Source organism: Heloderma suspectum, chromosome 2, assembly GCF_057233095.1.
Source record: "Heloderma suspectum isolate Gila_16-S chromosome 2, 16-S_ref, whole genome shotgun sequence".
In the NCBI taxonomy this organism is placed as follows: Eukaryota; Metazoa; Chordata; class Lepidosauria; order Squamata; family Helodermatidae; genus Heloderma; species Heloderma suspectum.
Genome location: NC_139459.1, coordinates 244,865,397 through 244,879,114, shown reverse-complemented (window position 1 = coordinate 244,879,114; position 13,718 = coordinate 244,865,397). Strand labels below are relative to the sequence as shown.

The window sequence follows — 13,718 nt, the reverse complement described above, 5'->3', positions numbered from 1 at the left end:
CTGGCTGTACTGTGGAAGGAAATCTGTTCTTACCTCCTGACATGACTCAATAAACTCGTCCAAAGTTACGACACCATCTTTATTTTTATCCATTTTCTGTAAAACAGAAAAACACTTTTGAGCTCACAAGCCTAATGCATTTGTAAAATGCAGCATAGTATTAAACTGAGAGCATCCAAATAAAACTATACAGTTTAGCAGATGTATACAGATTCTACTGCCCAATATAAAGTGACAAAAATGTAGTAGCTGTGAGCTTAAAACAGCAGGGATAAAAGGACACTAACAAACAGAAAATTACCTGGAAAAAGACTTCTACGTGCTGCCTTGGTGCATCTTCTTTCAGAACTGGGTAGGTGTATTTGCCCATCATGTCGTAAATTGCTTTTACTATATCCATCATTTCCTGGAATTGTGGCAATCAAAATACAAGGGAGGATTCAAATAGGGCTGTGGCAATGATGACACACAAGAGTTTGATCATTCTTTCTAGTATTAATATTCAGGAAAGACAGTGCAACTACTTGGTGTGGCAGCATCCCTACTGATGTCTCAGGGCCAAAGCACTGCAAATGTCTCAGGGCCAAAGCACTGCTGATGTTTCAGGACCAAAGCACACGTTACTTTAAACCTACCAGCTACATCTTTTTCCCCCTTTTTAGTCTAGAGTAAGTGCAGGGATCCTGGTCTGGATCAGGCCCCTGTGCCTGCAATATATATTCTCTAGAAATATTTTAAATAATAAAAAAATAAATATTGCCAAATAGTGTTCAGTTGCCAAATAGTGACTGGGACTCCTGCTCTTACACTAGAATAATTTTTTGTAATCGGTGGGTGGGGGGAGACATACCTGCTAGATGTGTCTTTACAATAAAGTGTGCTTTGGGTTTCAGGCTGCAATTCTATACCCACTTACATGGGAGTAAGTCCCATTGAACTCAGTGGGATTTACTTCTAAGGAGACATGTATAGGATTGTGTCACAATGATCAAATACAACGCAGTTATCTGATTTCTTTGATGTAATAGCAGGCCTTATGAACCTTAGCCTGCTCAATTTCAGAGAAAAGCACACATTCTTTGCAAACATTTCCTGGCACAGCTTGTGGTTCAAAAGAGATAATTAGTTCATGTAATTTATTGAACATATTGAAGGAGGTTGTTGCCATGAAAATCGGCAAAGTCGTTAAGGACTAAATGGCCAAGTTGGCATATGGTGTTCCATGAGTTGTGAATTTATCTGTAAGACTCATTATTACTGTGGCCATTAATGTGTTGTGAACTTATTCCCTGTATTTCTCTTCTTCCAAGGAAACTGGTTGGCGAGATCCAAGTCAGACATTTTGTTCTTTCGAAGCCTTGTCTCAGGCAAGATCTATCCAACAATCACATTGCTTTCCTTTTTTTTTGCAAGATAAATTCCACATATTTGTCTGCTGTTCCTCTTTCTTAGTTCTACATAGATACATTTTCTATATAGGATATGATCCAGCCAAAGTTGACATGCTTCATTCCTATTGATTTCTGTTGGAAAGAGTTACGCATGAGTGTCACAAGCACGTATTGCTTGATTATAGTGTCTGTGACGTCAGTGGTAAGCAGTGGCACACTTCTCTTTCTCTCACCCATGCCTGTGGCACTTTGAAGTCTTTTTTTAATTTTTCTAATTTGTTTTTACTTATAGAATCATAGAATCATAGAATAGTAGGGTTGGAAGGGGCCTACAAGGCCATTGAGTCCAACCCCTTGCTCAATGCAGGAATCCAAGTCAGAGCATCCCTGACAGATGGCTGTCCAGCCTTGTCTTGAATGCCTCCAGCGTGGGAGAGCCCACCACCTCCCCAGGTAATTGGTTCCACTGTTGTATTGCTCTAACAGTCAGGACGTTTTTCCTGATGTTCAGCCGGAATCTGGCTTCCCAGATTGAGCTCATTATTCCATGTCCTGCATTCTGGGATGATCGAGAAGAGATCATATAAGACTTATATGATTCTACAAGGTTTCCTTCAGAATTTGCAGTTCCTTGCTGTAACTTTCCAATGAAAGCATTCTTCTTGCCTTTTCAAATCGATAATAATAAAAGAGGCTGTGTGTGTGTGTGTGTGTGTCTGTCACCTCCACAGCTCCAAGAACATGAAATCTAGATGCCTGAAACTTAACTAAGGGGATCCTAGGGCTGTGCATCTCAGGGGGTATTTGGTTTTTACTACATTAAGGGTGCAACCCTATGGGGATAGGCAGCTGCCTCCGAACTCGGGGGTGACCACCTATCCAATGCAGGGCAGGAGAAGCACGGAGAGGATTGTTCTCTCTGCGCTTCTCCTGTCCTGCATTCACGGCTAGACAGCTGATTTTGGCTAGGTGCGGGAAGGCAGAGTGGGGAAGGAGGCTGCCAGATGACACATAGGATGTGCCATACCAGCATTTCCGCCTTCCCTGCCCCGGAACATCCCTCAGAACGCCCCATTTTGGCCGCTACGCACTCCTCTTCTGAGTGCGGAGTACGGGGCTGTTCTGCGCTGCAGAAAGCGGGGGGGGAGGTTGGTTCTCCAGGAGCCAACCTCAGAATGTGGTCTCTGAGGTCAGTTCCCGGAAAACCACATATCCTAAGGCCGTCTAGCCGCTGATTAGCAGCCATAGGATTGTCCCCTAAGGGTGCAATCCTATGCATGTTTAGACAGAAACTGGGGAATGCTGGGATTTGTAGGACTTTTTTCTGCCTAAACATGGATAGGATTGCACCCTAAATAACTGTAATTAATGTAAATGTGTCAGTGTGTTTGAAGCCTGCAGTACCATCTTCAGTCACTAGGTAGAGGCAGCCCTAACCAGCCCATGGCTTTGCAGTTGAGATGGTTTCACACCGGGGGTGGGGGTGGGGGTGGGAGGGAAGGAGTCCAAGGGACAGTTATACAGCTGCCCCTTCCCTCCTTGCTGTGGGGCAGACTTCTCCCTTGGGGGGCTATAGGGAGGGCAGGGGCCATGCCTCAAGGTGCGAGCACTCATGGCTTCACTCAGATGGGGCAGGAGCAATATGTCCAACTCTGACAGGTGGGTAATGTTGCTTGAATGCTTCACTGTATCAAGCTAATCACTATTTGAACCCATGCCAGGACTTTATTTAGTATATAAATACATAATTGAGGAATGCCAGGAAGGCTACCTGATCCTTTGTAGTATTATCCTACCATTTGTTTCCTTTTATCAGTTTTATGGTTTCCTTTTCTCAGTTTTATGGTTTCCTTTTCTCAGTTTTATGGTTTTCTTATCTAGTGTTGCATCAAAATCACATTTATGTCCCTCTTAGAAAAGGAAAAACTAGGGACTGGCAATCTCTGTTCCTTCCATGCAGCAAAACTACTTGAAGTCCCATCCAGGAGAGGGGACAGAGCAAACTGCACTATGCCTACATCACTCCAGTGCTGAAGGAGTTGAACTGGTTACCAGTTGTTTTCCGGGCCAAATTCAAGGTGTTGGTTTTGACCTTTAAAACCCTATATGGTTCCAGCCCAGCCTGTCTTAAGGAGCGCCTCCAGCAACACCAGACAGGCCGCTTAACAAGATCAGCCTCGGATGGCTAGACTGGTGGGGACGAGGGAGAGGGCCTTCTCTGTGGTGGCTCCCACTCTATGGAACTCCCTCCCTAGGGACTTTGCCATGCCCCCTCTTTAATGAGCTTCCACTGTGCATTAAAAACGTGGTTGTTCAGGCAGGCATTTAGGGTTAGGGTATTTTTAGAAAAAATATGTTTTTACTATGGAATTTTATTGTTTTAAACTGTTTTATTATATATTCTGTACATCGCCCAGAGTGTATAAATAAATAAATTTATTATTAATAAATTTAATAAATAAATAAATACAATAATTTGTATTAACTATCAAAAGCAAACTCATCATTAATCTTGCCTTCAAGCAGCTGTGGCTCAGGGCCAGCAATAGTTTAATAGGCACCACATAGCGATCTGGTTGGACATGTTTTCTGCCAGCTGTGCTAGGCATGAATTGCATTTTGCAAAGTGTACCAGCTGCCAGCCACCAGCCACCAGCCTCCCCCTCCCCCCCTTCCCTTCCCTTCCCTTCCCTTCCCTTCCCTTCCCTTCCCTTTCCAAAGCTGGATTAGATGTCAATGCTGTAGGCAACCTCACCTCCTTGTTTATGTAGCCATCTTTGTTTATGTCATACAGATTGAATGTCCATCGTAGCTTTTCATGAACTGTTCCTCTCAACAGAATGGATAGTGCTGTCACAAAATCCTGTTGCAGGGGCAGGGGTGGGAGTGGGAAAGAATACACGTATATTTTAATTGAGAAAGAAAGCTTTGTCTGAGCCTTTCTCTAGAAGACTGTATGTAAGATGCCTTACTTTCCCTCATATAATAAAGCTCATATAATTGGCAATGGCTTCATTAATTCTAAGGAGACTGCAGTGTGAACTGAGGATTGCGCCTACCAGGCAACCTTTTAAAAGTTGCTGTCTACCTAAGAGGTGTGGAAGCCAAGTAGTTAGGCCACTGACATAAATTCCCAAAAATTGTGGATTTGAGTCTAGGGATGTACAAAACTCATACCTGGCTCTGCGCCAGGCAATCCGCTGTGGTGGGGAGGCACTCCATCCCTCCCCCCAGAATCCTTCCCAGCCAGCTCCGCTCCATGGCGACTCCGTGGAGCTGCTAGCCGGGGCTGCCCGCAGCCGGACACGCAAATGGCGGCCGCTGTAGCCGCCGCCATTTGCGTCTGTGTCTTTAGCCGTAATAGGCTACATAAATATATACATAGCCTATCACGGCTAAGGACGCGGATGCAAATGGCCGCAGCTACAGCTGCTGCCATTTGCGTTTCTTCCTCTTGCCGTGATAGGCTACGTAAATATATACATAGCCTATCCCGGAATAGGAAGGAATGCAAATGGTGGCGGCTATGCCATTTGTGTCCCTGCCCTGTGCCGTGATAGGCTACGTAGATACTTAAGTAGCCTATCACGGTTTGCCAGGGATGCAAATGGCAGCCGGCATAGCGGCCGCCATTTGTGGCTGCAGCCCGGCAGCAGCTGGAGCCTCCAGAGCCACCGCCACCACTGCCGCCGTCACCGCCGCCTCCAGGTAGGCTCCGTTTCGCGGGGCTTTTGTGGGGTGGTGGGGCAGGTTGCTCCGTTCCGCCACGGATTCTGGGGGGCCGAATTCACTGGAATTCAGCCTCCCTGGAATCCGTGGCGGAATTCTCTAACATCCCTATTTGAGTCTCACTTGGCTTTACATAAGGTGGCTGCAGGTTTATTGCATTTTGCTTCAACTCATTTTGTACATTTTGTCAAGGAGCTAGGGATGGACACGGGATCAGTTGTCAGTAGCACATTTAAAATTTGTCCATTTTAGTAGTAAAACAGCATTCACACCTCATTGGGCTTTGCTAAAATTAGCAACTATCCCAGAAAATATACCTATCTTAACTTGGAGTACTGAACATGGATGCAAAAGGTTAGAGACACAAATGGCTCAGACTCTATTAAGCACTTCAAATGTTATTCATTTCAATGGGACTTGTGTGGGAAGTAAGTTCAAGGGGGTACAGAAAGAATGGGAAAGGTGATACCCTATATAGACTGTATCAATTTCTGTTGATTATATTAAGTGCAAACTGCCAGATCGACAGCATTTTTCTACACAGAGAAATAAAAAGCTAAGGGTTCAAAATGAGAAAATATGATACTCAGTAAGATGATGCAGGAATGATCAGAACCACCTATGCTTTACCTCAAACTTCACAGATCCATTCTGTGCTGTATCAAATGCATTAAAGAGATAATGGGCATACATACTAGCATCTGAAAAACACAAACACAGCAAGAGGGTGTAATGTTAAAATAATGTAAATAAGCATGTGTATGGCTGAACTGAATGTTCTCTCGTTTCACTGTTTGGCTCAAAAGTGATGATTTCAATGGGGGTACACCCCTTGCCCCGCTCCACATTCCTCCCATTTTTCATGGTTGCTTGATACTGTTCACAGCCACCTCCCTTCTTGCTGCTGATTCAGTGGTCAACTTTTTCTCTTTGTTTCATTCCTTCACCAGCAGTCCCAGCCAATGCGCAACTACGTATGTAGCAAGTCTATTTGCTAAAATCACAGTCACTAAGGGCATGTGAATCTTATTTAGAGAGAGGGCAATGCTTCCCATACAGGTCATATAGCTGACCATAGCCAATCAAGGACCACAAAACAAGGATCTCCAGAAATGACTGAGAGAGACTTTTGATTAATTTTTGTGTGTGAAACAGCTACCACCCTGTGCCTTTGGCTCAGCTCTAAGCAAATGTACATAGGAGTCACACCTCCAGTGCTTGCAATTGTTCTGATATTGCCAAATGGATATTGAAAAGATACAGCAACAATATCATGACAAATTTTTACATCATGAGAACTAGAAGCCTGTAGAGTCAATTTAGGTTAAACTAATCATACTGGAGGTGCCTGTCAGCCTTGCATTCCAACCACTCTATAGGGAGATCAGTGTCCTTAAGCAATCATGCATCATTTCACAGTGGAAGGCCGCAAGAGGCCCCTACAGAACAGTGACTGCTTACAGTACATTAAGCTACCTTCTTTTTCAGTAAATATATATTGCAAAAAAAAAAATTACCTACAGTTCTGTCTGACTCATGACTTCTGAAATTTGAGCTCTGCCTCATAGATAAAATGATCTTCACTCACCCCCATGTGGGAAAAACTGTGCGTAGATCTGTTTGAATGTCTCTTCATTAACAGCTCCACTAGGACATTCCTTTTGAGTACAAGGAGTAAAAACAGTTAAGAGTTCATTCGCAATACTACCTGTTCCCAAGTACGGCCAAAGGGAATGCTATCTGTTCCCAAATACTAAAATATTGTGATAATTCTGTTGCATGAGTGCACTCTATAATACAGGTTGTATGTTAGAACCCAAGGAAATCTCTTTTGGTGGTTTTGATCACCCTGTTCTGGTTACAGTACACTATCGAGTTCCAAAAGGAGATGTGCCAGAATTAACCATTACATCTGGGTACTTTTAATGATAATTTCTCTTTGTTCTTTTTTTTAGCTATCCCAGCGTCAGTACATCCAGGTAGGTGAGCTCTAATGCAAGCCCAAGACATTTTCCAACTGCAGTTAACAGTAGATTTGGAAGTGCAAATATCTACAGAACAGGTTCAAGAGCAGCATTTTATCTTTCATGTATTTAAATATTGTAAAGGCGGAAGATGGTCAGACAGAAGGGCATGACATGAATGAATAAGAATTAAGTAATCCCTCGCTTGCAGACACCACCTGCTGACAAATAACAATGGTAAAAATTGAAGTGCTAGGCAGAGAGAGCGCGCACGCAAGAGAGAGAGAGCGCTTTTGAACAAGCAGACAATGAGTCCAATCCCACCGAAGTTAAGCACTATTAAGTCCTATTGATTGGAACATAAGGATATACTTAACCAGAATAAATCAACAGATGTTCTTCAGAAAGAAGACAGGAAGAGAAAGAGAACACACACACACACACACACACACAGTAGTCAAAGACTATGGTAGTCAAAATCGTTATTATGCAATGATATTTTATCGGCTGAAAAAGTTTTCCCAGTGCCATTGACCAATTTCCCCATATCAAAAGAGAAATCAAACCAACATGTAAAAAGAAAGGAAGTAAGGCCACAATTGTGTGCATATTTAGACAGAAAAAAGTTCTACAACTCCCAGCATTCCCCAGCCAGCCATACTTTTCTCTGTCTAAACATGCATCAGATTGCTCCTTTAGCCATTTGGAACTTGGCTACAGGAGAAAGAGCATATGGTATTAAGAGACTCATACATCTTTTCCTTCGTAGAACACTCAGTAGAACAGAAACACTACATGAAGTACATATATTCAAATAAGGTGAAATAAATTTTTAAAAATACAGTTAAACAATTATGGAACAAAGAAATACTATTATCAGGCTACAGTTTATAGTTTGAAATTGCTTTATCAAGTTCTCAGTAATACTCTCACTTTCTATGATTTATTAGTAAATGTGGTTCCTCCCAAATCTCCTTGCTAGCTAAGCAGACTTTATAGGTGCCTTTCCCACCTAGGGTGGCCATGCGCCCTATTTTACAGTCCTCTATTTCAAGCCTTCAAGGTGTTAGATGAAGGTGCACTCTATTTGAAGGACTGTCTGGTCCAAGTCCAGTTTAAGGATATAGAACCCCGAGGGCCAAAGCAGACAGTGACCTTGTTCACATGAAACAACAGCCCACTGTCACTTAATTTACCTGCGAGGGATGTCAGATCATGCTAGGTGCCTGTGGGTGCCATTTTTGCGTGGTGCCCATGGGCACCTTGCTTGCCATGGCTTATCATATTGTGCAAACCCAAGGCAGGGGTTGTTTGAGGGCTAGAAAACCCTCAAAAACCCCATGCTTTGTTTTAAGGATATTTGGTGGTTGTCAAATCCTCAAACAACCCTGTTTCTTTGGTCCACATGACAAGGCAAGCCGGGTGCCCAGAGGCACAACAGCCCATGACACAACAGCCCCTGTGGGTAAATTAAGCCACAGTGGCCTGGCTGTGTGTCATGCAAACCAGGAAAATGTGCATTCAGTGATCTTGATCATGACCCGAGTGTGGAGGTAGGGGAGGGTTTAACACTTCCCCCCAGTTATGGACCTGATCCAGATACATTTATATTGCAGGTGTGAGGGACCTGATAAGAATTGAGCCCATAGAGAGGTGGAGGGTTCAAACTCCCCTACCTCTCCATGCTAGGGTCTCAACCTGGATTGCTCCCTTACCTTTACCCTAGAATAAAAATGAAAAAAGGTATAGCTGCTAGCTATGATGTTAAAGTTAATATCTGCTTTGGCCCTAAGAAGGGAGAGCAGGGACAGTGTAGTAATATTTATGTAGGCTAGAACGGCAAAAAAAAAATGGAACGCAAATAGCACCCACTATGCTATTTGCATTCCCCTTTTTTTCGCCATTTTATCTTACGTAATATTTATGTAAGATAAATCGGCGAAAAACAGGGAACGCAAATGGCGGCCGCTGTAGCCGCCGCCATTTGCGTATGCTGGGTTTTTTTTGGGGGGGTGTTAGCCATGATAGGCTACGTAAATTCTTAAGTAGCCTATCACGTCTGCAAGGACAGCAATGGCAGTGGCAGCAGCCTGGCCGTGGCCGGCCAGGAGACCAGCTGCTGGAGCCGCCGCCGCCAGAACCGCCACCACATCCGCCCCAGGTAAGTGCCGTCCCGGGGGGATTCCGCGGGGGGGCAGAAGGCCGTTTTGCCACAGATTCCAGGGGGTCGGATTCTAAAGAAAGAATCTTTGGATTCTAAAGAAAGAATCTAAAGAATCCGGCCTCGCTGGAATCTGTGGTGGAATTCTCTGCCATCCCTAATATCTACATGGCACCAGTTTCATTGTTCACTCCATAGGAGCTGCACAGTATTAGTGCTGTGAATTAATAACTGGGGCACTAGACGGGAGGGTTAATGCAGACTTCACAAGCTAGAAACTCTGATGTATGATGACACATTGCTGTTGCTTGGCTGTCCTTGGGAACATGGGAGGGTGAGCGACTAGCATGTAGGACTTGCTTACAAGTAGACCTCGCATACACATTTCTGAGGCAGGCAGGCAAGCAGGCAGCTGCTGCCTCTGGAGAATGAGCTGGCGCTGAGAGCAGACAGCACGGACCTGGGGAGGAGGAGAGAGCGAGTAGCACGTAGTCTATTAACTGCCCGATCAACAGGCTCTCTCTCCCACCCCTCACTCCCAAACACAGGCTCGATGAAGTGCTTCTGAGTACATCTTTATGACAATCACCAGCCCCAGCACCCACCCTTTCTCAACTGCGCAGCTGCGAATCCACAGGCATGCAGCGTTTCTCCACTGTGTTCCTTTGTAGCTGAACGTCTCCACTCTCAAGCTCAATACTTAAAGTGTGAGGGGCAGCGACATGGAACTGGAGGCAATGAGTTACTTCCCAGTAGACACGTCTGCCCCTCTGCTCTCCCCCGCCTCTGCCCCAGCCTACTTTCCCTTCCACCAATCAGTGCGGCTTCCGCCAGCCCTCTCCTTTATGCCTCTGTAACTGCGGAGCTGCAAAGGAGGAGAAACGGGGAGGGGCGAAAAGGTGTCACATAGTGACACATCACTAACAAAGCTGCGATGTCAATCTGAGGAAGGGGCAGACAGCTCAACCCCTGCAGCGAACCTGCAGCAAGTGGAACAACTGCGGCACAAGTACTCATAGAAAAACCCGGATTTCTCCATGAAAACCACGATGTGCCTTCGAAGCGGCACCAGGGCAAATGGCTCATGTAGATGGGGCCAAATGATTGGCAGCAGCACTCCAGGGTTTCAGGAATTTTTCCTGCCCTACCTAGAGATGCTGGGGATTGAACCTGGGACCTTTAACTTGCAAGCATGTGCTACAGCCCTTCCATTTTCTTTTCCCAGGAGGTTGCATTCCTGACTTCCATCCCCCAAAGACAAGATTTCCACAGTTTCAGCTTTACCCAGTGCAATGACGCTGGTAAAAAGAAATCACAAATAAATCAATGCATAATGTATAAGCAGCTGTAGCTACTAAACATTTATCAATTCATTGTGTTGTATATGCTATATAATGTATATGAAAATAACAAGTTTTTCTAAGTCAACAGCCAGTAACAATATTTGAAGGGACTTATTTCTTTCCTCTTTGACATAAAATATGCTTATTCTGGTTTTTTCCCTTTTCTTTTTTTTTAAGAACAACAGCATTATTAGCAAGGATAGTGATATCATATAGGGCTTTGCTACACGAGGCTGTTAATGCGCTGTATCTACTTGTGGTTTTGTCACAGAATTGAGATCCAAGCACTCACAAAGAGTGTTTGCTTTCATAACACCATAAGAAGAGCCATGCTGGATCAGACCAAAGGTCCATGTAATCCAGCATTCTGTTTAAGTGGGTAAGTGGCCAACCAGCCCATGGGAAACTAGGGATGGGCGGATCACTTACCCTGTTCCGGGTGGGGGGTCCGTGGAGGGGGGGAGAAGATCCCTCCCTCCCCCTGGAATCCATCCAGGCCAGCTCTGCTCCGTGGTGATGCTGCAGAGCTGGCTGCTGGCTTCGCAGTGCTGGCGATACGGCCGCCTGCCATTGCCGTGCCATATCGCTATGCTAAGTCTGGATGCAAATGGCATCAACCACACCATTTGCATCCCTGTTTTTTCAGGCAATAAGCTACACAAACATCTACATAAATATAGGGATTCTTTAGAATCTGGCCCCCCGGAGTCAATGGCAGAACGGCCTCCCCCCCCTGCAGAATCGCCCCAGGACGGACTTACCTGGTGGCGGATGCAGCGGCGGCAGCGGCAGATGAAGCGGCGGCTCCAGCCGCTGCTGGGCTGCTGCGGCCGCAAATGGCGGCCATTGTAGCAGCCGCCATTTGCGTCCCTATGCTGGCCCGTGATAGGCTACGTATATATTTACGTAGCCTATCATGGCTAAAGCAGGGGCACAAATGGCGTCCCCCACGCCATTTGCTTTCCCGCTTTAGCCGTGATAGGCTACATAAATATTTATGTAGCCTATCATGGCTAAAGCAGGGACACAAATGGCATAGGGGACGTCATTTGTGTCCCTGCTTTAGCCATAATAAGCTACGTAAATATTTACATAGCCTATCACGGGCTAGAGTAGGGACGCAAATGGCGTCCCCTACGCAGGATGCCATTTGCATCTGCAGCAGCCTGGCAATGGCTGGAGGCCCCGCTGCGGGTTGGCCTGGCCAGCGGCTCCGCAGACTGGCTGCGGAGCGGAGCTGGCAAGGCAGGATTCTGGGGGGGAGGAACGGAATTGCCTCCTCCCACCTGCGGACCCCAGCAGATCCAGGTAAGCGGGGTTTCATACACCCCTACGTAAATATAATTTGCATAGTCTATCACATGAAAACAGGGATGCAAATGGCGTAGTGGATGCCATTTATGTCTGGACTTAGCGAGGGATGGCGGAGAATTTCTCCACGAATCTCGGGGAGGCTGAATGCCAACACATTCGGCCACCCAAAATTGTTGGTGAAATTCTCCGCCCCCCCCGGGATGGGACTTACCTCCCTCGAATGTCCCTCTCGGCGGCGGGTCCCGGCGGGAGTTCAGGGGCGTTTCGTCGGGGGCGGGGGCGGCGGCCGGTCTTGCGACCGGCTGCCGCCATTACAAAACAAAGTAAAAAAAACAAAAAACACCCATGATAGGCTGCGTAACGATTTACGTAGCCTATCACGGCTAGATTCCCAAAGTCAGCCATGATAGGCTACGTAAATCGTTACGTAGCCTATCACGGGTGACTTTGGAAAAAAAATAAAAAGCGCGTACGCAAATGGCGGCGCCCATGGGCGCCGCCATTTGCGTTCCTTATTTGGTCCCGGTAGTTTACGTAAAGATTGACGTAGACTACGGCGAAAATAAGGGCAACGTAAATAGCGTTGCCCTTATTTTCGCCGTAGTCTACGTCAATCTTCACATAGACTACCGGGACCAAAGAAGGAACGCAAATGGCGGCGCCAATGGGCGCCGCCATTTGCGTACGTGCTTTTTTTTTTTCAAAGTCACCCGTGATAGGCTACGTAACAATTTACGTAGCTTACCACGGCTGACTTTGGGAATCTAGCCGTGATAGGCTACGTAAATCGTTACGTAGCCTATCACGGGTGTTGTTTTTTTCCCCACTTTTTTATTTCGCGGCTGGGGAGACGGGGCGCTTCTCCCTGGCCTGAATTTCGGCCGGGCGAGGTGGGGCGCCTCCCCCCCCAGCCTGAATTTTGGCCAGGCGAGCCCCCCGGCCTGAACTTCGGGGGGAGAACTGAAGCGCCTCCCCCCCACCGCGAAGCAAGCTGCGGGACCAGGTAAGTGCCTTTTGTACATCCCTAGACTTAGCACAGCCATACGGCATGGCAATGGCGGCCGGCTGTATTGCCAGTGCTGCGGAACTGGCGGCTGGCTCCACAGCATCACCACTTGGAGGAGCCAGCCTGGACGAATTCCAGAGGGGCACAGAGGTGAGTGCTCCATTATGCCATGGACCCCAATGGGGCCGGATTCTTGGAATCCGGCCTCATTGGGGTCCGTGGAGGAATTCTCTGACATCCCTATGGGAAACCCACAAGCAGGGCATGAGTGCAATAGCACCCTCCCCCATATGTTCCCCAGCAACTGGTGTCCATAGGTATACTGCCTCTGATACTGGAGGTAGCATATAGGCATTCAGGACTAGTAGCTATTGATAGCCTTATTCTCCATGAATTTGTCCAATTTGTTTCCTCCTTTTCTACTACATAACCTCTAGGTGGCACTGTGGTATAGAGGAATACCACAAATACAAAAGTGAAAAAAGTGTTTTCTTTTTCTATCACAAATAATATCACATTTTCGCAGCTCTAAAAACACTTGCTGAAAGTGGTCTTCAGATACAGAAATAAAGCTAGAAGGTTATGACATCATCTTCATCTAAAGAACCTGTAAAGAACTGTGAATAGGGAATGAGGAGCACACAATAAATGCCTCATGTAGAAAAGACCATAGAGTGACTAGGGTGCAATCCTATCAAGATAGGCGGCCGCCTCTGAACTTGGAGGTGACTGCCAATCCAAAGCAGGGCAGGAGGAGCACGGAGAGGATTGTTTCCTTCACCTTCTTCCTGCCCTGCTTTTTCTGTTAGA

At 46.1% G+C, this 13,718-nt stretch overlaps 1 protein-coding gene and 1 long non-coding RNA gene across 4 annotated transcripts in view; one reads left to right on the top strand and one right to left on the bottom strand.

Annotated features, from left to right (window-relative positions):
• Nucleotides 1-13,718, bottom strand: part of KCNIP1 (potassium voltage-gated channel interacting protein 1) — a 106,020-nt gene that overhangs the window by 5,255 nt on the left and 87,047 nt on the right. For all 3 annotated transcript variants that reach the window (XM_084838654.1, XM_084838653.1, XM_084838652.1), the window contains 5 exons: nt 6,709-6,778; nt 5,751-5,821; nt 4,147-4,254; nt 302-406; nt 34-96 (listed from right to left, as the gene is read on the bottom strand). In XM_084838654.1, the coding sequence (XP_084694780.1) occupies nt 34-96; nt 302-406; nt 4,147-4,254; nt 5,751-5,821; nt 6,709-6,778 (417 nt within the window). The remainder of the gene's footprint in view (nt 1-33; nt 97-301; nt 407-4,146; nt 4,255-5,750; nt 5,822-6,708; nt 6,779-13,718) is intronic.
• LOC146354329 (uncharacterized) overlaps nt 1-13,718 on the top strand; it is a 41,568-nt gene that overhangs the window by 25,181 nt on the left and 2,669 nt on the right. The window contains exons 4-5 of the long non-coding RNA XR_014788366.1: nt 7,076-7,099; nt 10,860-10,967. This is a non-coding gene — a long non-coding RNA (uncharacterized LOC146354329). The remainder of the gene's footprint in view (nt 1-7,075; nt 7,100-10,859; nt 10,968-13,718) is intronic.